The following is a 25,480-nucleotide window of genomic DNA, read 5'->3' as shown; positions in this document are numbered from 1 at the left end:
TCTATCATGCTAATGGACGTTGAAAGAAAGCCAGAGTAGCCATACTTTCATCAAACAAACTAGATTTGAAAAGAAAGACTGTAACAAGAAATCAAAAAAAGCATTATATCATAATTAAAGGTTCTCTGCACCAAGAAGTTTTAATAATTGTAAATATGCCCCCAGTGTGGCAGCACCCACTTATATAAATCTATTAATCACAAACAGAAGCAAATTTACTGATAAACACCATAATTGTAAGAGACTTTTATACACCCTTACAACAATGGACAGATTATCTAGGCAGAAAATCAGTACAGAAACAATGGCTCTGAATGACACATTGGACCAGGTGGACTTAACAGATATATTCAGAATTTTTCATAATAAAGCAGAATACACATTCTTCTCGAGTGCACATGGAACATTCTCCAAAATAGATCATATATTGGGTCACAAAACAGCCCTCAACAGGTACAAACAGATTGAGATCATACCGTGCATATTTTCAGATCACAACACTATGAAACTTGAAAGCCCCCAAATACATGGAGGTTAAAGAACATCCTACTTAAGAATGAATAGGTTAGGGGCGCCTGGGTGGCGCAGTCGGTTGAGCGTCCGACTTCAGCCAGGTCACGATCTCGCGGTCCGTGAGTTTGAGCCCCGCGTCAGGCTCTGGGCTGATGGCTCGGAGCCTGGAGCCTGCTTCCGATTCTGTGTCTCCCTCTCTCTCTGCCCCTCCCCCGTTCATGCTCTGCCTCTCTCTGTCCCAAAAATAAATAAAAAACGTTGAAAAAAAAATTAAAAAAAAAAAAAAAAAAAGAATGAATAGGTTAAACGAAATTTAAAAAGAAATTTAAAAATACGTGAAAGCAAGTGAAAATGAGAACACAACAATCTAAACCCTTTGGGATGTAGCAAAGGCAGTCCTAAGAGGAAAATACATTGTAATTCAGGCCTATCTCAAGAAGTCAGAAAGGTCCCAAATACACAACCTAACCTTACACCTAGAAAAGCTGAAGCAAATAAAGCCCAAAGCCAGCAGAAGAAGGGCAATAATAAACATTAGAGCAGAAATAAATAGAATCCAAAAGAAAACAGTAAAACAGATTAATGAAACTAAGAACTGACTTTTTGAAAGAATAAAAAAAATTGATAACCCCTAGCCAGACTTAAAAGAAAAGAGAGGGGATCCAAATAGATACAATCACAAATAAAAGAGGAGAGAGTAAAACCAACACCACAGAAGTACAAGTGTAAGATGATGCTATGAAAAACTATATATGCCAATAAACTGGACAATCTGGAAGAAGTGGACAAATTCATAGACATTCATATACTACCAAAACTCAAATGGGAAGAAATAGAGAACTTGAACAGACCAGTGAAGAAGTGAATGGGTTATCAAGAATCTCCCAACAAAAGAGTCCTGGGCCAGATGGCTTCCTAGGGGAATTCTACCAGACATTCTACTCAAGCTGTTCCAAAAAATACAAATGTAAAGAAAGTTTCCAGACTCATTCTATGAAGTCAGCAGTACCTTACCTTGATTCCAAAACCAAAATCCCCACTAAAAAGGAGAATGACAGGCCAATATCCCTGATGAACCTGGATGCAGAAATTATCAACAAGATGGTAGCAAATCGAACTCAATAGTACATTAAAAGAATTATTCACCATGAACAAGTGGGATTCATTCCTAGGCTGCAGGGTTGGTTCAATATTTGCAAATCAATCAATGTGATACACCACATTAATAGAAGAAAGGATAAGAACTATATGATCCTGTCTACAGATGCAGAAAAGGCATTCAACAAAACATGGCATCCTTTCTTGATAAAACCCTCACAAAACTCGGGATAGAAGGAACATATCTTAACATCATAAAAGCCATATAGGAAAGACCACAGCTAATATCATCCTCAATGGAGAAAAACCAAGCTCTTTCCCCCTGAGATCAGAAATAACAGGGATGTCCACTCTCACCAATGTTGTTCAGCGTAGTGTTGGAAGTCCTAGCCTCAGCAATCAGACAACAAAACCAAATAAAGGCATCCAAATTTGCAAAGAAGAAGCCAAACTTCCACTCTTCACAGATGACATGATTTTCTACATGGAAAACCTGAAAGACTCCACCAAAAACCTGCTAAAGCTGATACATGAATTCAGCAAAGTCGCAGGATGTAAAATCAATGTGCAGAAGTCGGTTGCATTTCTATACACCAATAATGAAGCAACAGAAGGAGAAATCAGGGAATCAATCCCATTTACAACTGCACCAAAAACCATAAAATACTTAGGAATAAACCTAACCAAAGAGGTAAAAGATCTGTATGCTGAAAACTATAGAAAGCTTATGAAAGAAATTGAAAAATATCCAAACAAATGGAAAAACATTCCATGCTCATGGAGTGGAAGAATAAATATTGTTAAAGTGTTGATGCTACCCAAAGCAATCTAGACATCCAGTGCAATACCTATCAAGATAACACCAGCATTCTTCACAGAGCTAGAACAAACAGTCCTAAAATTTGTATGAAACTACAAAAGACTCCAAATAGCCAGAGTAATGTTGAAAAAGAAAACGAATTGGGAGCATCACAATCCTGGACTTCAACTTGTATTATAAAGCTGTAATCATCAAGTCAGTATGGTATTGACATAAAAACAGACCCACAGATCAGTGGGATAGAATAGAGAACCCAGAAATGGACCCACAAATATACCAATCTTCAACAAAGAAGGAAAGAGTATCCAATGGAAAAAAGTCTCTTTAGCCAACGGGTCTGGTAGAACTGGACAGCAACATGCAGAAGAATGAAACTGGGCTACTTTCTTACACCATATACAAAAATAAACTCAAAATGGATGAATGACCTAAATGTGAGACAGGAAACCATCAAAATACTATAGGTGAAAACAGGCACCAATCTCTTTGACCTAAGCCACAGCAACTTCTTATTTGACATGTCTCCAGAGGCAGGGAAATAAAAGCAAAAATGAACTATTGGGACCTTAGCAAGACAAAAATCATCTGCATAGCAAAGGAAACAGTCAAGAAAACTAAAAGACAACCAACAGAATGGGAAAAGATATTTGCAATCGACATCTCAGATAAAAAGGGTTAGTATCCAAAATCTATAAAGAACATCTCAAACTCAACACCCAAAAAACAAATAATCCAGTGAAGAAATAGGCAGAAGACATGAATAGACACTTCTCCAAAGAAGACATCCAGATGGAAACAGACACATGAAAATATGCTCAAGGGGTACCTAGTGGCTCAGTTGGTTAAGCATCTGACTTTGGCTCTGGTCATGATCTCATGGTTCGTAAGTGCGAGCCCCACCTCAAGCTCTATGCTGACATCTCAGAGCCTGGAACCTGCTTTGGCTTCTGTGTCTCCCTCTCTTTCTGCCCCTCCATCACTCATGCTCTGTCTCTCTGTCTCAAAAATAAATAAACATTAAAGAAAAATTAAGCAAAGAAAAGATGCTCAACATCATTCATCCTCAGGGAAACACAATCCAAATGAGATACCACCTCCCGCTGGTCAGAATGGCTAAAATTAATTCCAGAAACAGCAGATGTTGGCGAGGATGTGGAGAAATGGGAACCCTCTTGCACTGTTAGGGGGGATACAAACTGTTGTAGCTACTCTGGAAAACAGTATGGAGGTTCCTTAAAAAATTCAAAATACAAATACTGTACAACCCAGCAATTGCACTGCTAGGAATTTGTCCAAAGACACAGAAATGCTGATTCAGAGGGGCACATGCACTCCCATGTTTACAGCAGCACTATCAACAATAGTTCATGAGTTGAAGCCCCGCATTGGGCTCTGTGCTGACAGCTCAAAGCCTGGAACCAGCTTCAGAATCTGTGTCTCCCTCTCTCTGCCCCTCCCCTGCTCATGCTCTGTCTCTCTCTCTCAAAAATAAACATTAAAAAAAAATTAAAAAGTTAAATTTTAGCTGTGAAATAATAAAAAAATTTCAACATAAGAAATTTCATCTTTTGGGTTCTTCTCTAAATTGTTATTAACACAAGTGCATATCAGGGCGTCTGGGTGGCTCAGTCGGTTGTGTCTAGACTCTTGATTTCAGTTCAAGTCATGATTTCAGGGTCATGGAATCGGGTGCTGCATTGATGCCCAGCATGGAGCCTGCTTGAGAGTCTCTTCTCCTTCTCCCCCTGCCCTTCCCCCTGACAAGAAAAAAAAAAAAGATTAAAAAAAATACAAAGTGTATATCATCAAAAATAGTATGACTGTACCATCTTTACACAGTCTTATTTATATTTTTGTGACTTTATATATAAGAATTCATTCTGTAAAAGAATATGATTCATTTGTACTGTGTAATAGCCTACTAATAATTTAATGAATTCTTGATTCTTTTTGTTTTATAGGAAAAAACTCAGGCTGTGGAACTCTGGCAGACTGCTTCTCAGGAGTTGGACAGACTTCAGAGACTTTACCAGGAATATATGACTGAGGCCCAGATTCATGTAGTTGAAAGTCAAAAACAAAAGGTAATCTTGAATTTCATAGTTTTCTTACATATCAGTTTTCATAGTTTTCTTATATATCTTCATTCTGGAGAAACTCAGTTTTGAAGAGGAATGCCTAAGTGTCCATTGTGTTATTTACGTTAAATAGATGATATTTCTTGGACAGTTAGTCAAAGCAGTGCCTATTGTACATTAGGTTTTATAATATAAATTAGCAATGGAAGCTTTATTTAGTTCTAAGAAGCAGGTATAAGATGATTCTGTATAAATGGACCCCCAAACTTTTATATTGTTAATTTCCTACCTTGCTTAAGACAGAAACTATTCATTAGATCATGGCCAGTGAAGAAACCTGCTCAAATATAGTGATAACGTCATGTAAGATGAAAATATTAACACCCTTAATGTGACCTCTAAGAGAGGTATCAAGTGTTTTACCATAAATTAATCAGATTAGAGTTTTATAATAGGAAGAGATCTTAATGATTATTAAGGCATTCTTTCTATCCAAAGCAAGAATGATTTTTATATTGTCAAAGTAGACATTAAGCTTTTGCTGTATACCTCTGTTGACATGAACTTACCATGTCACAAGACCATCCATTCCTTGAAAAATCTGCCTCCTTTATCCTTCCATTGATTCTTTTTCTGCTAGGAACATTGACAGTTGTAGAGTAATCCCAATTCTGATTCCTTTTCTGTGGGTTTTGAGAAGGCAGCTATAAATACATTGGTTATCACGCCTTTCTTTAATTCTCATTTATAGACTTTTCAAATTCCAGTTTAAGATTGTTTCTATTATTATCAGCATTATTGGGAATTTTTACCTAAAGGAGTCATAATAATGCTTACATGATGCTTTGCACTTTACAAAATGATTTTTCTATATATTCCCTGGTTTGCAAATAACCCATATGTAGTCTCAGCCATAAGACGTTTACCTCTGAGAGAAGGGGAGCGGGGAGAATGGGAAAAATGAGTGAAGGGGAGTGAAGAGGAGATACAGGCTTCCAGATATGGACTGAATAAGTCACAAGAATAAGAGGCACATTATAGGGAATATAGTCAGTGATATTATAGCAACATTGTATGGTGACAGATGGTAGCTATACTCATGGTGAGCCATAGCACAATGTATAGAGAAGTTGAATCACTGTGTTGGTTGTACACTTGAAACTAATGTAACATTGTGTGTCAACTATACTCAAAAGTGTGGGGGCACCTGGGTGGCTCAGTCAGTTGAGTGACTGACCTTTGATTTCAGTTCAGGTCATGATCTCAGAGTCATGGAATTAAGCCCCATGTAGGGATCTACACTGAGCTTGGAACCTGCTTAAGATTCTCCCTCCCTGCCACTCTCTCCCTCTCCCCCACCCCTCTCTTTCTTTCTCTCTGTGTCAAAAAAAAAAAAAAAAATTGGAAGTGTGTCTGTGTATGGATATGTGTATATAGATAGCATTTTATCAAAGAGAAAAGGCTTTTACTTCTGAGATCTAGAAACCATTTCTAATACAATCTAGTTCTTTGAGGCTGTTTTCCTCATTTAGGTCAATCTACTAAGTCCTATGTTATTTACCTTTATTCTTGTACTGTAGCTATGCAGTTAGTTTTCTTTTTTTGAACAAGACTTTACAAATAATACTTTGTCCTTATTTCCCCAGTTATCTATCAGTCTTTAATTCTGTCATCCAACATATTAACAGCCCCTTCCAATATTGTGTCCCCTGCACATACTGTGTTTAACAGGATCGTAACAGATAATGACATAACTTAAAAATTCAAGCCATGAGAATTTTAAAAGGGGGATAGAGGGACACTAATTCCTGTGCCAGGGTTTTATGTTATAGGTTTTGAGTAGGTTTGAATGTAGTTTTCCAAAATTAAGCAGTGTCTCTCTTAGCATGTCTATTTACTAATAAACCAATTTTTAGAAATAGTGGTCTTACATAAAAAATAAATACATTCATTTTTTGTAATCATTTTTAAAAGTTTTTGTCTTATTTCTTCAACTGTTAATTCACACAATAACAGAAAGGCAAGTAATTTCATCTAAACTTAGGCACAATGAATTTAGACTTGATTTTAGGTTAATTTTACATACAGGTTGAACCTGAATGTCTGTTGTACAGAATGCTATTTATGTACACTTCTACCTTCCTCCTATAGGATCAACTGACCAATTTTCAACAACTGACCAAGCAACTTCATGTTACTAATGAGAACATAGAAATGGTAAGTGAAAGTATCCATTTAGTGTGCTTGTTTATACAAACTAGAAATTGTCACTGTAAATATTATTTATGCTAATAAAAATCAGTAACAGAAAATCCTGTGTTACGTGAAATTAAGATAAGTAGGCAGTCCTCTTTTTTATCTTTTACATTCAATAGCATGACAGAATTCACAAAACTTACTGGAGATCTAAAGCTAAAATCTCTCTGAAATATCACCTAATCTAATGGTTATCTTAGGGTCCTAGGTAGGATCTCCTGAGAGTATTCTAGACTGTGAGCTTCTCAAGAGTATGACTCATACTTTATTCTTTCTTTTTTCTTTTCTTTCCTTTTTTTTTTTTTAACATTTATTCATTTTTGAGAGACAGAGAGTGCAAGCAGGGGTGGTACAGAGAGAGAGAGACAGAGACACAGAATCCAAAGCAGGCTCCAGGCTCTGACCTGTCAGCACAGAGCCCGACATAGGGCTCAAACTCACAGACCGCAAGATCATGACCTAAGCCGAAGTCAGATGTGCAACTGACTGAGCCGCTCAGGCACCCCTCTCATTCTTTATTCTTACCATTTTGTGTAGCACACTGCTAGGTATATAATAAGAATTGTAGAACTGTTAAATAAACTAATAGACCAATTTCTTAAAAATAATGGGACATTAAGGATCATTTGTTAGTGGATTGACCACCAGTATTATTTGGTATATCTAAATTTCCCTTTAATATTTTTCTAAAAGAAATGTAATTAGCCTTCCTAATTCTACTCTTTACCTTTTTTCTCCTCTCACTTTTTCTCTTCTTTTGTCTCCTTTTCTTTTCCTTTCTTCTTGGAATTTTATTTTACCTCATTGTTGAGTAATATAATTATGACATCCCAGGTAATTCCTCTCTTTCCTTTCTTCATTTTGCTTAGTTACTCTGCTAATTCTTGTTAGTACCTAATGAAAATGTCTTTGTTTAAGAGTGGAGTTGTGCCATCAAAAGTAAGTTATCTAATTTTTTCTACCTTTCAAAATTTTCTCCTTTAACCATGCAAAAAATTATTAAGTAAATTTTGCCTTATTTAGCTTCTATTTTTTAATCACTTAAAGTTTTTGATGATATACTTCTTAGACATTTTAAAAACAATATTAAAAGTGCTCCAGAACTAAATGACTAATATCCATAGTCAGGAAATCATATTTCTGCATGAAATCAGTAGTCTAACCTATTATCACAATTATTCATTCTTTCAGTATATCTCCTAGAATTTCAGGGATTATATAATCCTCTGTTACCTTATACCACAGAGCTCCTATTTTATTATAAGCAACCCAAAATCATTATGATAAAAGTCATGGGAAGCAAATATTTGAGTATTCATAGGAAATGCATTAAAAATTTTCTAAGACATAAGAATTCATAGATTTTAGCCAAAACTAAGAATAGAAAGTTATGGGTATAATAAAAGTGATAAAGGAGTGACAAGATGGATATAAGAGATGAAAGAGAGAGAACAAAGAAGAGGCTGTCTTGGTGGTTAAAATAAAGGAAAATGGTAAAAGAAATTTTGAAACTTAAGAATTTTTCTTAACGTACCTATCAGGTGGCAAACAAGACTGCTAAATGTGAAGAGACATAGCTAACTGATTGTAAAGATTTTGTATGTCTCAAAGAGTATTCAGAGCATAGGCATAGGAGCACGTTTGAGTAAAAATCAGACTTGAAGAAAAGTACCCTTTAAAAATCAAGCAGTTCCCATAAAAAAGAATTGATAATAAGCTGATTAATGGAATCAGTCCCTATAGATGTACAGTAAATTGGTGAGTATACAAGAAGTAATTATCTTTCATGACCAGTGCACTTTTGTAACATATGGAAGTGATGTGAATGATACGTAAAAGTACAAGTTTATATTTATTTATTACAAGTATATATTTATTTATATAATAGTAGTTGATATTTCCTAGAGGTTCTCTTAGTGAAATAATATTCTTTTTTGAGATTTGTTCATCTCTATAAAATTACTCAAAAATATTTGCTAATTGCATATTAAGTTCCTTTCACTGTTAAAGGTTGCAAGAGAAATGTGCATCTAACCATAAATTCCTGTCCTACTTGGTAAAACAGGATGACATATGAAATAATCATGATTGATGATTGAAAGGGATGCCTCCTTGGACCTTTATGAATCTTCAAACTCTAGAATATTAATATAGTATTTAATTTTCTTTGTAATGACAAATACAGATCACCAAAGCCATATTCAGTTGCAGTTGTTGAGCTCTACTAGGCTTGCTAGCAAATCAAGTGTGTTAGTTTCTAACACTAGCTTTTTATAATTCACAGTTTCAATTTATAATTCTCCTAATTGCTCTATGTCATTTATTTTTAAGGTGTTCCCAACTGGTAAAAGACACAAGCATTAATTATGTTAATGCTAAGACAGTATATGTAATAAAACATTATGGTGCATTACAGACATAGAAGAATTCAGAGATGTGAATCAGTTTGGACTGAAGTCATTGAGATTGCTTGACAGGAGAATTTGAAATGATATTAAAAGTCATCTATTTCCTCAAATGACATAGGCATCTTTCATTAAATGCTTTTCAGTTAAATGATCATCTAGCCTATGCTTTAGATATTTCTTGTAAGAGATTTATCACTTCCCCAAAGAGTCTGTTCTTTTGAATTCTGATTAGAAAACTAAAATCTTCATAAATTTCCTCCCATTGATATGTGATTTTATCTTTTGGAGTAACATAGAACAAGCTCACTTCTTCAAGTTAACCCTTCAATTATTTACATGTAACCATTAGGTCTTTCCTGATTCATGCCCAGTGCTGCACCCAGTTTTTTTGTTTTAACTATTCTGATATGGTATAATTTACCTACCTTTCATAATTCTAGCCTTCTTTTCCTGTGTGTGATAGTTGGCCTCTTAAATTGTGGTCTGTGAATGGACCACTAAATTCTGGTCTGCAGTATTCTGCTTCCCAAAATAAAGAAAGATGCAGTCTTCAAACTCTTCCATGTTTCAATGGAGACATTCATTCATTTATTCCTTAAAGGTTTAGGTACTTAGAATGTACTAAATCATGTGGCATTTACTGAGGATTCTGGGAGAAGGTGGTCTTCAATAAATGACTCATATTTTTGCCAGGAATACATGAACTTTAAATATAATGTTTGAATATAATGTGATGTGTATTGTAAAAATGCATATAAAATTTTATCAAAATATAGAAAGGAAACAATTATTTCTGTCTTAAAGTGAGTGGGCCACACAGGATGTGAAAGGGATAAATGATGGCAGGATGGAATTCTGATTTCAGGAAGAAATAAAATAGTGTATTAAAAATATGAAGTCCGTGGGGCACATCTGTGGCTCAGTTGAGCGTCCAACTTCGGCTCAGGTTGTGATCTTAAGGTTTTTGAGTTCAAGATCCATGTTGGGCTCGCTGCTGGCAGCACAGAACCTGCTTTGGCTCCTCAGATCCCTCCCTCTCTCTCTGCTCCTTCCCCACTCACACTCTCTTAAGAAAGAGAGAGAGAGAGGAAGGAAGGAAGGAAGGAAGGAAGGAAGGAGAAAGACGGAAGGAGGGAGGGAGGGGGAGTCAATGAAATTGAATAGAATATGATAGAAGCACAATGAAAACTGCTTTGGAGAGAAGCATTTGGACAGATGTATGTATGATTTGTTGGGATGGGAAGAAACTGAAATCAAGACTATGGATTATGAAGTAACTGGAGTCTGTATGACTTTACCTATAAGGCGTATAGATAAAGATGATAAGGATAAGGGATCTGTGCCTTTGTGATAAAACCAGCACTTACAGAAGAAAATCAATTTCCTTTAAAAAAGTTTTTTCTACAGTTGGAAGACTGCTACATATCTTACTTTAGGTTCCTTTGCAGGCTAACCCTGAGAAAATGATTCTAAAGCATGTCGTTTATTTAGGAGATAATACAAGGGCGCACCAGTAGGGAAATGGGGAAGTGAGACTAGGAAAGGAAGAGAAGGTAGCCAAAGGGTTTTTAAGAATCATGCCAGTTAACACCGTGGGTAACTGAGACTGAATCCTACCAATGGACTCTGGAAGCCTTTGTATAACAGGCTCAGACTTATTCCACCATGGAGCATAGGAGGAGAGTGAGATGTTTACACACCAGTTCTCTTCAGTCATTGTTATCGAGCTCTTCCAGAGCATACTGGGGACATGAATTCTGCAACACCTGTCACCTTCTGGGCAGTTAAGTGAATAAAGGAGGTTCAAATATTCAAGGAAAGACCTAAAACAGAAAAACAGATGTACATGGTTTGAAGTGAAGCAGACATCCACTAATGTAGTAAAGGTGAGGAAATATTGCCAAGGTTATATTTTACAGTCAAAAACACTAATCATTATCATGACTTAATTTTTTCTACTTATATGCCCTGTAGTTAGTCTTTGAAGATGTAGTTTTAAGTGTTCTAATACTGAACGTTTCTGTTTTTTTTCTTGTGGCAGACTAACCAACACTTTCTGAAAACAGTAACTGAACAAAATGTGGAAATTGAGCAACTCCGAAAACAACTTAGGTAAATTCAAAAATGAATTTTGTTATTTTATTAATAATTTTTTTTCAGGGATGCCTAGTGGCTTAGTTGGTTAAGCCTCTGACTCTTGATTTCGACTCAGGTCATGGTCTCTTGGTTCATGAGTTCCAACCCTGCATTGGGCTCTGTGCTGATAGTGTGGAGCCTGCTTGAGATTCTTTCTTCCCTCTCTCTTTGCCGCTCCTCCACTCACACACATTCATTCTCTCTCTCTCTCTCTCTCTCTCTCTCTCTCTCAAGATAAATAAATTTTTAAAGAAATTATTTTACTTCAGAGCAAGTGATGATGCCATAATTTTTCCATGAGTTTTCCATGAATTTTTTTCTTCCCTTTTAAGCTTCTCTCAAGGCAGATTGAAATCAAGGCAATTAGTGAGGAGGCATCTATTAATATACACATGAAAGGATGTTCCATGATAGTAAAACCAGTGCTTATGGAATAAAATCAGTTCCCTTAGAAACATTTTTTCTGCACATATCTTCTTTGTATTTCCCTGTAAGTAGACCTGAGAAAAGGGTGTCAAAGCATGTAGTTTATTGAAATGTAATACCAGGGAGCACCAGTAGGAGGAAAGTGGAACAGAGAGGAAGATAAGAAAGCCAGTAGAGAGTTTTTAAAAATCAGGCAACTTAGGGGCACCTGGGTGGCTCACTTGGTTAAGCATCCGGCTCTTGATTGTGGCTCAGTCATGATTTCAGGGTTGGTGCAATCAAGCCTGGCATTGGGCTCCAAATGCCAAAACTTTTTTTTCACTTTTCATCCCCCTTAATCATAATACTGAAAAGTCAAAAGTATAATCATAATAGGGTTTTGCTGTATGATGCAGTAACTTAGAAATATCTTTAAATTGTAGTATATATTTACATTTTATTAAAAAAACATAAGTTTCTGTTTGTTAAATGAACCTTGCTATTTATTTCGTTTTTTACACCATCATGTATTTGGCCCCACAAAATAACATTTTGCTATTTTAAAAAAAGAAGAATGCATTTCACAAAATTTTATGCCTTTATCAGCTTTTTAATTTAATTTAAATAAATTTACATTCTTTTCCCCTAGATATTTCTATTCAAGGGCTCTTATTTGGTCCTCTATATTTCTTTTGATGTTAATGATTTTACATTTTAAAATAGTATTCAATCCCAAGATTTTATTTCTCTTTCTTCCAAATGGAAGTGTCTTATTTTAATTATAAAACTAATATAAGTCCATTAGAGAAAACTCTAGATAGTATGAAAGTATACAAGTTGCAGTGCAGTTCTGGCACTAACCATGTTTAGTCCAGACTCCACAGATTAAGAGCACAATCCCCAATAAGAACCCTCACTAGGATTCAAGTTTAGGGATCCCCGGGCCACCCACACTCGTGGCCAACTGGCTCCAAATACAAGTGTCCCCACAGTAATTCTCTACAATGTCTAAGGGAACTCAGGAAAGCACTATACTTAATGATTAAAATTTTATTATAAAGTTCACAAATCAGAACCAGCCAAAAGAAGAGACCCATTGAGTGAGATCTAGTAAGATCTCAAAATTAGAACTCTCATGTCCTCTGCCCATGGAACTAGGGTGCAGCACCCTCCTGGCACATCACTGTGTTCACCAACTAGGAAGCTGACCTAAGCCTTAGTGTCCAGACATTTTATTGTATTTTTATTATATGCCTATGATTTGTTTTAAATCTATATAAATTTACTTTTTTAATGATATTTCTCAATGACTGTGTCATCCAATAAAACATTATTTGACTATACTTTTGCAATTTAAATATCATGACTGATTGAATCATTGGCCTTTTGATTGAATTCAATCTCCAGTCTACCTTCTCTCCCTGGAGGTCAAGAAGTCAGGCCTATATTACATGGCTCAAAGCCTCAACTCTCTAATTACCTGATTGCACTTTCCAGCATGGCCCAGCTCCCATTCCTACCTTGTGTCACTTCATTAGCATAAACTCAGACATGGTCCCAGAGGCCTACCTTGAATAGCAAAGATACTCCTGCTATGAGGGGAACGTAGTAGTGGTGGGCTTGAAATTTTATTTTATTTATTTTTTAGGTTATTTATAATTTTTTTTTTTAATTTACATCCAAGTTAGTTAGCATATAGTGCAACAGTGATTTCAGGAGCGGACTCCATAATGCCCCTTACCCATTTAGCCCATTCCCCTTCCCACAACCCTCCAGTAACCCTCTGTTTGTTCTCCATATTTAAGAATCTCTGACGTTTCATACCCCTCCCTGTTTCTATATTATTTTTGATTCCCTTCCCTTATGTTTATCTGTTTTGTATCTTAAAGTCCTCATATGAGTTAAGTCATAGGATGTTTCTGTTTCTCTGACTAATTTCGCTTACCGTACATAATACCCTCTAGTTCCATCCATGTAACTGCAAATGGCAGGTTTCATTCTTTTTGATTGCCAAGTAATACTCCATTGTATGTATACACACCACTTTTCTTTATTCATTCATCCATCGATAGACATTTGGGCTCTTTTCATACTTTGGCTATTGTTAGTGCTGCTATAAACATGGGGGTGCATGTGTACCTTTGAAACAGCATACCTGTATCCCTTGGCTAAATACCTAGTAGTGCAATTGCTGGGTTATTGGGTAGTTTTATTTTTAATTTTTTGAGGAACCTCCATATTGTTTTCCAGAGTGGCTGCATCAGTTTGCATTACCACCAGCAGTGCAAAAGAGATCCTCTTTCTCCGCATCCTCGCCAACATCTGTTGTTGCTTGAGTAGTTAACGTTAGCCATTCTGACAGGTATAAGATGGTATCTCATTGTGGTTTTGATTTGTATTTCCCTGATAATGAGTGATGTTGAGTAGTTTTTCATGTGTCAGTTGGCCATCTGGATGTCTTCTTTGGAGAAGTGTCTATTCATGTCTTTTGCCCATTTCTTCACTGGATTATTTGGTTTTTTGGGTGTTGAATTAGACAAGTTCTTTACAGATTTTGGATACTAACCCTTTATCTAATGTCATTTGCAAATATCTTTTCCCATTCTGTCAGTTGCCTTTTAGTTTTGCTGACTGTTTCCTTTGCTGTGCAGAAGCTTTTTATTTGGATAAGGTCCCAATAGTTCATTTTTGCTTTTGTTTCCCTTGCCTCTGGAGATGTGTTGAGTAAGAAGTTGCTGCAGCCAAGATCAAAGAGGTTTTTGCCTGCTTTCTCCTCGAGGATTTTGATGGCTTCCTGTCTTATGTTTAGATCTTTCATCCATTTTGGGTTTAATTTTGTGTATGGTGTAAGAAAGTGGTCCAGGATCATTTTTCTGCATGTCTCTGTCCAGTTTTCCCAGCACCACTTGCTAAAGAGACTGTCTTTATTCCATTGGATATTCATTCCTGCTTTGTCAAAGATTAGTTGGCCATCCGTTTGTGGGTCCATTTCTCGGTTCTCTATTCTGTTCCATTGATCTGCATGTCTGTTTTTGTGCCAGTACCATACTGTCTTGATGATTACAGCTTTGTAGTACAGCTTGAAGTCCAGGATTGTGATGCCTCCTACTTTGGTTTCCTCTTCCAAGATTGCTTTGGCTATTTGGATCTTTTCTGGTTCCACACAAATTTTAGACTGTTCTAGCTCTGTGAAGAGTGCTGCTGTTATTTTGATAGGGATTGCATTGAATATATAGATTGCTTTGGGTAGTATCGACATTTTAACAATATTTATTCTTCTTATCCAGGAGCATGGAATATTTTTCCATTTTTTTTGTGTTGTCTTCACTTGTTTCATAAGCTTTCTATAGTTGTCAGTGTATAATTTTTTCACCTCTTTGGTTAGATTTATTCCTTGGTATGTTATGGGTTTTGGTGCAATTGTAAATGAGGTTGATTCCTTGGTTTCTCTTTCTGTTGCTTCATTGTTGATGTACAGGAATGCAACCAATTTCTGTGCATTGATTTTGTATCCTGCAACTTTGCTGAATTCATGAACCAATTCCAGAGGTTTTTTGGTGGAATCTTTTGGGTTTTCCATATAGAATATCATGTCATCAGTAAAGAGTAAAAGTTTGACCTCCTCCTGGCCAATTTGGATGCCTTTTATTTCTTTGTGTTGTCTGATTGCAGAGGCTAAGACTTCTAATACTATGTTGAATAACAGTGGTGAGAGTGGACACCCCTGTCTTGTTCCCAACCTTAGGAGGAAAGCTCTCAGTGTTTCCCCATTGAGGATGATATTAGCGTTGAGTCTTTCATATTTGGCTTTTATGATCTTGAGGTATGATCCTTCTATCCCTACTTTCTTGAGGGTTTTTATCAAGAAAGGATGCTGTATTTTGTCAAATGTTTTCTCTGCATCTTTTGAGAGGATCATGTGGTTCTTGTCCTTCTTTTATTGATGTGATGCATCACATTGTTTTTTGGATATTGAACCAGCCCTGCATCTCAGGTATAAATCCTACTTGGTCGTGGTGAATAATTTTTTAATGTATTGTTGGATCGGGTTGGCTAATATCTTGTTGAGGATTTTTGCATCCATGTTCATCAGGGAAATCGGTCTGTAGTTCTTTTTAGTGGGGTCTTTGTCTGGTTTTAGAATCAAAGTAATGCTGGCTTCATAGAAAGAGTTTGGAAGTTTTCCTTCCATTTCTGTTTTTGGAACACCGTCAAGAGAATAGGTGTTAACTCTTCCTTAAATGTTTGGTTGAAGGGGCGCCTGGGTGGCTCAGTCGGTTAAGTGTCCAACTTTGGCTCAGGTCATGATCTCACAGTTCGTGAGTTCGAGCCCTGCATCAGGCTCTGTGCTGACAGCTCAGAGCCTGGAGCCTGCTTCACATTCTGTGTCTCCCTCTCTCTCTGTCCCTTCCCCGCTCATTCTGTGTCTCTCTCTGTCTCAAAAATAAACATTAAAAAAAAAAAAAAAGTGTTTGGTTGAATTCCCCTGGAAAGCTATCTGGCCATGGACTCTTGTTTTGGGGGAGATTCTTGATTACTGATTTGATTTCTTTACTGGTTATGGGTCTGTTCAAATTTTGTTTCTTCCTGTTTCTCTTTTGGTAGTTTGTATGTTTCTAGGAATTTGTCCATTACTTACAGATTGCTGTTTTATTGGTGTATAATCGCTCATAATATTCTCTTATTATTGTTTGTATTTCTGCTGTGTTGGTGGTGGCCTCTCCTCTTTCATTCTTGATTGTATTTATTTGGGTCCTTTCCTGTTTCTTTTGATCAACCTGGTGAAGGGTTTATCAAAGTTTTTAATTCTTTCAAAGAACCAGCTTCTGGTTTCATTGATCTTTCTGTTTTTTTTTTTTTTTTTTGGGGGGGGGGGTTTGAGTAGCATTCATTTCACTCTAATCTTTATTATTTCCTGTCTTCTGCTGGTTTGAGTTTTTATTTGCTGTTCTCTTTTCACCTCTTTAAGGTGTAAGGTTAGGTTGTGTCTCTGAGATCTTTCTTCCTTGTTTAGGAAGGTCTGGATTACTATATATACTTCCTTCTTATGACTGCCTTTGCTGTGTCCCAGAGGTTTTGGGCTATGGTGTTACCATTTTCATTGGCTTCCATGAACTTTTTAATTTCCTCTTTAACTTCTTGGATGGCCCGTTCATTCTTTAGTAGGATGTTCTTTAGTCTCCAAGTATTTGTTACCTTTCCAAATTTTTTATTGTGGTTGATTTCGAGTTTCATGGAGTTGTGATCTGGAAATATGCACGGTATCATCTCGATCTTTTTATACTTGTTGATGGCTGATTTGTGTCCCAGTATGTGATCTATTCTGGAGAATGTCCCGTGTGCACTGGAGAAGAATGTATATTCCACTGCTTTTGGATGAAGTGTTCTGATTATATCTGTTAAGTCCGTCTGGTCCAGTGTATCATTCAGAGCCATTGTTTCCTTATTGATTTTTTTGTTTAGATGATCTGTCCATTGCTGTAAGTGGGGTGTTGAAGTCCCCTCCTATTATGGTATTATTATCAATGAGTTTATATTTTTGATTAATTGATTTATATTTTTGGGAGCTCACACATTTGGAGCATAAATGTTAACAATTGTTAGGTCTTCTTGGTGGAATGTCCCCTTATTTATGATCATGCCCTTCTTCATTTCTTGTTATAGTCTTTATCTTAAAGTCTAGATTTTCTGACATAAGTATGGCTACTCCAGCTTTCTTTTGTCGACCATTAGCATGATACATGGTTCTTCATCCCCTTACTTTCAATCTGAAGGTAGTTTTAGGTCTAGAGTGGGTCTCTTGTAAACAGCATATAGATGGATCTTGTTTTCTTATCCATTCTGTTACCCTATATCTTTTGATTGGAGCATTTAGTCCATTGACATTTAGAGTGAGTACTGAAAGATATGAATTTATTGCCATTATGTTTCTTATAGAGTTGGAGTTTCTGGTAGTGTTCTCTGGTCCTTTCTAGTCTTTGTTGCTTTTGGGGTTTTTTGGGGTTTTTTTGTTTTTTTGGTTTATGGGTTTTTTTGCATCTTTTCTCTCCTCAGAGAGTCCCCCTTAAAATTTCTTGTAGGGCTAGTTTAGTGGACATGAACTCCTTTAATTTTTTTTTGTGTGGGAAACTTTTAATCTCTCCTATTTTGAATGAAAGTCTTGCTAGATAAGGAATTCTTGGCTGCATATTTTTCTGATTCAGCACATTGAATATATCCTGCCACTCCTTTCTGGCCACTCCTTTCTGTGGATAGGTGTGCTGCAAACCTGATCTGTCTTACCTTGTAGATTAGGGACTCTTTTTCCCTTGCTACTTTCATGATTCTCTCCTTTCCTGAGTATTTTGTGAATTTGACTATGATATGCCTTGTTGATGGTCGACTTTTGTTGAATCTAATGGAAGTCCTCTGTTCTTCCTGGATTTTGATGTCTGTGCCTTTCCCCAGGTTAGGAAAAGTTTTCCACTATGACTGGCTCACATATCCCTTCTACCCTTTTTTCTCTCTCTTCATCTTCTGGGACTCCTGTGATTCTGTTCTTGTTCCTTTTGAGTCACTGATTTCTCCAATTCTTAATCGTGCTCTTTTGTCTTAGTCTCCCTCTTTTTTCTGCTTTTTTATTCTCCATAAATTTGTCTTCTATATCACTGATTCACTGCTCTGCCTCATACATCCTTGCTGTCGTGGCATCCATTCCAGATTGCAGCTCAGTTATACCATTTTTTATTTCATCCTGACTAGTTTTTACTTCTTTTATCTCCACAGAAAGGTATTCCAATCTATTTTCAACCCCAGCTAGTATTCTTATTATTGTGATTCTAAATTGTGGTTCAGACATCTTGCTTGTATCTGTGTTAATTCCCTGGCTGTGGTTTCTTCCTTCTCTTTCTTTTGGGGTGAATTCCTTTGTTTCATCATTTGGAAGGAAGAAAAGGAATTGATAAGGAAAAAAAAACAACCCAAAAAGAAATCAAATAAATGATGTTAGATCATAGGTGTGTTTTGGTCTGGTTGTTGTAAGGAGCTTGATAGATTAGAGAAAAAAGGGGAAAGGGGGGAAAAAAGGAAAATGTCTGAAATTTTCAAAAAATAAATAGATAAAATGAAATTATGGAAATAAAATAGAATTTGAGAAATTTACAAAACTGTAAAAGATATACTGGAAGAAGTTAAATTTCAATAAAAATTGAAAATAGAAATAACATTTTTTCTTTCTGTATTGAAGAAAAGAGAAATGAAAAAAAATTGAATAGATGGACCAACTAACACACTGAAATACGATTGAAATTGCATTGTTTTCCCCTAGAAGTCAAACTCTGAAGCACTTTATAGTCCATAAACGAAGCAAGCGGAGAGACTTGTGGTGTTCCTGAAGAGTGAGGTTAGCCCAGTTGTGTGGGGCTTAATGTAACAGCTCCATTCTCCACTAGATGTCACCGTTTAGCTTACTGGGGTGGATTGTTGTGGCACTTGTAGTTGTGTATGCGTATGCATGGGAGAGGTGAAAATGGCATCACCCAGCTACCCAGTCTCTGTTATCAGAACTCTGTACTGCCTGATCAGCAATCGCACACCCGTCCTTTGTCTCAGGCTTCCGTCCACTCCCTACTTTTACATTGTCCGTGACCAAGCCATCAGGTTGCCAGGTGCCACTTTCCTTCTTAGTTTTATCTCAGATGCAGCACTGTTTTTGCAGCTCCTCACTTCTGAGGGACTGTGGTTTTGACCCTCTCAGATCCTCTGGGGGGAGGGTTCACAGAGCAATGGCTGGGTGCCAGCCGCACCCAGAAATGTTCGCAGGACCGTGCTGCTGCCGATGTCCAGAATCTGTGGCTGGATTCCAGACCACCCCAGAAAAACTTCTCGCAATCATGTAGCAGCAGTGTTTCAGGGATTATGGTAAGTCACAACACATATCTGGCACTTGGCTTCCCCCTTAACGTCCTTCTTCCGGCACCGGTGAATGTCATTTTTCTCTGGGGTCTGTGAGGACCTTTGGCTGTAGGGTGGCTACACGGCCTCTACCAAATGTCCTCCCAGAAGGCAATTGCCTTCTCTTGTGTGGCCCCAGGACTCCCAGACCTCACTCTCTGCTCCTGTGGATTCACCCTTCCCACCAGAGCACCACCAGGTATGGAGCTGCAGATTTTCAGAGTCTGTGCTCCCCCTGTTTTATAGAGTTTTCATAGAATTTAAACACTCTCCTTTCTCCTTTTTCCCGTTTTTATTCAGTCCCTGCGGCTGTTTCCACTTTTCCCCTTCCCTCCAGCTGCTTTAGGTGGTGTGCTTTTCCCATACTCCCCCATTCTCTGTCCTCTCTCTGCAAGTAAAAACAGCTCCCTGCCCTCTGCAGCTTCTCTCTCCCCCAGTTCACCTCTCCGCACTGCCTACCTGCTAAGTTCTATGGTTTAGGTTATGCAGATTATTGTGTTAATCCTCAAATTAGTTTTTTAGGCGTGCAGGAAGGTTTAGTGTTGGTCTGGCTGTATTTCATGAATGCGAGACACAAAATGCAAAAATACAAACAAAAAATACAAATGCAAAAAAAATACAGAAAAAAAATACAAACAAATAAAAAAACCTTCCATGCTCTTCTGCCATCTTGCCCCTCTCCTGCAATTTTAAATAGAGTATTCAAAGTAAACCTCACTGAATAGTTGAGATATGAACAAAGACTTGAAGGGTATGAACAGATTATCCATAGAATGCAGGGAAACAGTATTCCAAGTATAGCACTTGCCATTGCGTAGGTTGAAAATACTTTTCAAGCCTCTTTAGAGTCATATTTGTTAATTATCCATGGTGAGGCACATCACCAAGTCAATCCAAATTCAAAGGATAGGGAAATAGATACTCCTTTTGATGGAAAGATTTTCAACATCATGTTGCACAGATGTTGATATAGATAGTCAAGAATTTGGTGCCATTTTTTTCAGACTCTTTCTCACTACTATATGTGGAATAGAGTATAAAACAGGAGGATGAGAGTAGTAAAAGATTAAATCAGAAATGATATCGAGGGTGGAAGACACAGTGATATGGGGCCTTGTAGGCTGTAGTGAGCACTTTGGCTTTTTACTGTGGGCGAAATAGGAATGGTTTTTAACAGGAGATTGACACAATCTGACTTATATTCTAATAGGATTGATCACTCAGACTGCCATATTGGAAAGTAGACTGTAAAGAGGAAGAATTGGAAGCAAGGAGACCAGTAAGGAGGGTATTACAGTAACCAAAGCTGCAGTGGGACTCAGGTTGACTAGGGCTGTGGTGGTGGCAGTGGGAGCTGGTAAGATGTGGTCAGATTCTGGAAATGGTTTTGTTTTGTTTTGTTTTTAACATTTTGTATGGTAGATTCCTGATAGATTTGATAGAGGTAACAGAGAGATTGAAGTATCAAGGATGACTTAAAGTTTTTTTCCACAAGCAAGTGGAAGAATGAACTGAGAAGTCTATGTATAGGTGGCCAGATGGTGGGGGAGGGGGCAGTTTGGACAAATTGGCCTTGCAGTAACTACTGGAAATCCTACTGGTGATAACCATTAACAAGCAATTCAGTAGAGATCTGCACTCAGGGTACAAGACTTTTGATGATCAACATAAGAATAGTGTTGACAGCCATGGCACTGGAATAGATCAGTACAGTTAACCCATGTACAACACAGGTTTGAACTTCATGGGTCCATTTGTATGCAGATATTCTTCAATAAATACATACAATATTATGAATGTGTTTTTTCTTCCTTAGGATCTTCTTAACATTTTTCTTCTTCTACCTTACTTTATTGTAAGAATACAGTATATAATATGTAAAACACACAAAATACGTGTTAATCAACTGTATGTTTCAGGTCAACTGTAGACTATTAGTTGACTTTTGAGGGGGTCAACATTATATGTGGATTTTTGACTACATGGGGGGTTTGGTGCTCCTAACTCCAGTTTTTATCAATGGTCAGCCATACTTGGATAGGAAGATTAAATTTCCTATAAGTTTCCCAGATCTTTAAAATTAACCTTAACATAGTTTGTATTAAAAACCTCTATAATTTGTGTGTATATATGTGTCTGAGAGAGAAAAACATGGTAATGTAATCCTAACATCATGAAATAGTAAAGTACCATTTACCAAAACCATCCTGTAGAGAATAAAATGCAGTGTTATTTGCAAGAACATGAGTTTGGCCAAATAGAACAGAATAAAGACTATATAGAAATTTAGGGGGCACCCGCATGACTCAGTTAAACTTGATTTCGGCTCATGTCATGACCTCATGGTTCATGAATTAGTGCAGAGCCTGCTTGAGATTCTCTCTCTCTCTGCCCCTCCTACATGTATGCTCTCTTTCCAATTAAATGAATAAGCTATTTAAAAAAGAGAAAAAAAGAAATTTAGTATACGACAGAGGAGATAGTATAAATCAGTAGGGAAACTGATGTCAAAATCATGTCAGGAATGGTTGTTTTCTATGAAGAAAAAAAACTATAATGTTTTTCTGTACACATTTAAGTATTTATGTGTTTTTTTGTTTTTGTTTTTGTTTTACAAGTCAGGTTAGTTAAAATACAGTGTAGTATTGGTTTCAGGAGTAGAATTTAGTGATTCATCACTTACATGTAACACCCAGTGCTCATCCCAACAAGTGCCTGCCTTAATACCCATCACCCATTTAGCCCATCCTCCTGCCCACTTCTGCTCTGGCAACCTTCAGTATCTTCTCTGTATTTAAGAGTCTCTTATGGTTTGCCTCCCTCTCTGTTTTTCTTACTTTTCCTTCCTTTCCCCTATGTTCCATCTGTTTCGTTTTTTAAATTCTATGTATGAGTGAAATCATATAATATTTGTCTTTCTCTGACTGACTTATTTCACTTAGCATAACACTCTAGTTCTATCCACCTTGTTGTAAATGGCAAGATTTCATTATTTTTCATAGCTGACTAATTCCATTGCTTGTGTGTGTGTCTGTATGTGTGTGTGTACACCCACCACATCTTCTTTATCCATTCATAAGTCAGCGAACATTGGGCTCTTTCCGTAATTTGGTTTTTGTTGATAGTGCTGCTATAAACATTGGGGTGCATGTGCCCTTTTTAATCAGCATTTTTGTATCCTTTGGATTAAATACCTAGTAGTGCAATTGCTGAGTCATAGGGTAGCTGTATTTTCTTTTTTTTTCCTTTAATTCTGTTTATTTAGTTTTTTTAATAATTTATTGTCAAATTGGCTAACACACAGTGTATACAGTGTGCTCTTGGTTTTGGGGGTAGATTCCCGTGATTCATCACTTACATATAACACCCAGTGCTCATCCCAGCAAGTGCCCTCCCCCCATTTCCCCCTCTTGCCATCAACCCTTAGTTTGTTCTCTGTATTTAAGAGTCTCTTATGGTTTGCCTCCCTCCCTCTCTGTAACTTTTTTTTTCCCCTTCTCTTCCCCCATGGTCTTCTGTTGAGTCTCTCAAGATCACATATGAATGAAAACATATATCTGTCTTTCTCTGACTGACTTATTTCACTTAGCATAATATCCTCCAGTTCCATCCACATTGCTGCAAATGGCAGGATTTCATTCTTTCTCATTGCCAAGTAGTATTCCATTGTATATATAAACCACATCGTCTTTATCCATTCATCAGTTGATGGACATTTGGGCTCTTTCCATGATTTGGCTATTGTTGAAAGTGCTGCTGTAAACATTGGGGTACGTGTGCCCCTGTGAATCAGCAGTCCTGTATCCTTTGGATAAATTCCTGGTGGTGCTATTCCTGGGTAATAGGGTAGTTCTATTTTTAATTTTTCGAGGAACCTCCACACTGTTTTCCAGAGCAGCTTGCACTCTCACCAACAGTGCAAGAGGGTTCTCATTTCTCCACATCCTTGCCAACATCTGTTGATTCCTGAGTTAATCATAGCCATTCTGACAGATGTGAGATGATATCTCATTGTGGTTTTGATTTATATTTCCCTGAGGACAAAGATGTTCAAGCATCTTTGATGTTTGTTTGCCATCTGGATATCTTCTTTGGAAAAGTGTCTGTTCATGTCTTCTGCCCATTTCTTCACTGGATTATTTGTTTTTTGGGTGTTGTGTTTGAGAAGTTCTTTATAGATTTTGGATGCTAACCCGTTATCCAATATGTCATTTGCAAATACCTTCTCCCATTCCGTTGATTGCCTGTTTCCTTCTCTGTGCAGAAACATTTGTATCTTGATGAGGTCCCAATAGTTCATTTTTGCTTTTGTTTCCCTGGCCTCTGGTAACATGCTGTGGTCCAGGTCAAAGAGGTAGAATTTTGAGTTTTAGGTCTTACATGTAGGTCTTTCAGGCTTTTTGCATCTATTTTTGTGTGTGGCATAAGAGAGTGGTCCAGTTTCATTCTTCTGCATGTTGCTGTCCAGTTCTCCCAGCACCATTTGCTAAAGAAACAGTCTTTTTTCCATTGGATATTCTTTCCCGCTTTGTTCAAGATTAGTTGGCCATATATTTGTGGGTCCATTTCGGGGTTTTCTATTCCATTGATCTATGTGTCTGTTTTTGTGCCAATACCATACTGTCTTGATGATTACAGCTTTGTAGTATAACTTGAAGTTCACAGAATTTTAATGCTTCCAGTCTTGGTTTTCTTTTTCAACATTACTTTGGCTATTTGCTGTCTTTCATAGTTGCATACGGATTTTAGGATTGTTTGTTCTAGCTCTGTGAAGAATGCTCATGTTATTTTGATAAGGATTACATTGAATGTGTACATTGCCCTGGGTAATATCAACATTTTTTTTGAGTATCAACATTTTAACAATATTTATTTTTCCAATCCATGAGCACGGAATATTTTTCCATTTCTTTGTGTCATCTTCAATTTTTTTCATAAGGTTTCTATAGTTTTCAGCATACAGATTTTTTAGCACTTTGGTTAGATTTATTCCTAGGTATCTTATGGTTTTTGGTGCAAGTATAAATGGGATAAATTCCTTGATTTCTTATTCTGCTGCTTCATTATTGGTGCAAAGTAGTGCAACCAATTTCTGCATGACTGTCCTGTGAGTTTGCTGACTTCACATATCAGTTCTACCAGTTTTTTGGTGGTCTTTCCGGTTTTCCATGTAGAGTATCATGTCATCTTTAAAGAGTGAGACTTTTGACTTCTTTCTTGGCAACTTGCATGCGTTTTATTATTATTATTATTATTATTATTATTATTATTTTTTTTTTGGTCTGCTGAAGCTAGGAATTCCAGTACTATACTGAACAACAGTGGAGAGAATAGACATGCCTGTCATGCTCCTGACCTTAGGAGGAAAGCTCTCAGTTTTTCCCCATTGAGAATGATATTAGCTATGGATTTCTCATATATGGCCTTTATTATGTTCAGTTATGTTTCTTCTATCCCTACTTCTTAAGGATCTTTATCAAGAAAGGATGCTGTATCTTGTCAAATGCTTTTTCTGCATCTCTTGACAGGATTAGATGGTTCTTATCCTTTCTTCTAGTAAAGTGATGTTTCACATTGATTGATTTGCAAATATTGAACCAGTCCTGCAGCCCAGGAATAAATCTCACTTGATCATAGTAAATAATTCTTTTAATGTACTGTTGGATTCGATTTGCTAGTGTCTTGTTGAGAATTTTTGCATCCATGTTCATCAGGGATATTATCTTGTAATTCTCCTTTTTAGTGGGGTCTTTGTCTGGGTTTGGAATCAAGGTAATGCTGGCTTCATAGAATTGGAAGCCCCACAGTTGGAAGCTTTCCTTCGATTTCTATTT

The 25,480-nt window shown here is 36.9% G+C and overlaps 1 protein-coding gene across 5 annotated transcripts in view; it reads left to right on the top strand.

Moving 5' to 3' along the window:
* The window catches only part of SCLT1 (sodium channel and clathrin linker 1), a 219,460-nt gene that overhangs the window by 51,311 nt on the left and 142,669 nt on the right, over nt 1-25,480 (top strand). For all 5 annotated transcript variants that reach the window (XR_013555142.2, XR_013555143.2, XM_078445738.2 and 2 more), the window contains 3 exons: nt 4,393-4,515; nt 6,661-6,726; nt 11,215-11,285. Coding sequence is in view for 3 of the 5 variants with exons in the window: in XM_078445738.2 (XP_078301864.1) it covers nt 4,393-4,515; nt 6,661-6,726; nt 11,215-11,285 (260 nt within the window). In the remaining 2 variants the exon portion in view is untranslated. The remainder of the gene's footprint in view (nt 1-4,392; nt 4,516-6,660; nt 6,727-11,214; nt 11,286-25,480) is intronic.

This window comes from Panthera onca, chromosome B1 (genome assembly GCF_046562875.1).
Source record: "Panthera onca isolate mPanOnc1 chromosome B1, mPanOnc1 haplotype 2, whole genome shotgun sequence".
NCBI lineage: Eukaryota > Metazoa > Chordata > Mammalia > Carnivora > Felidae > Panthera > Panthera onca.
The sequence above is the reverse complement of the archived record's forward strand: the minus strand, read 5'-3'. Positions and strand labels throughout refer to the sequence as shown.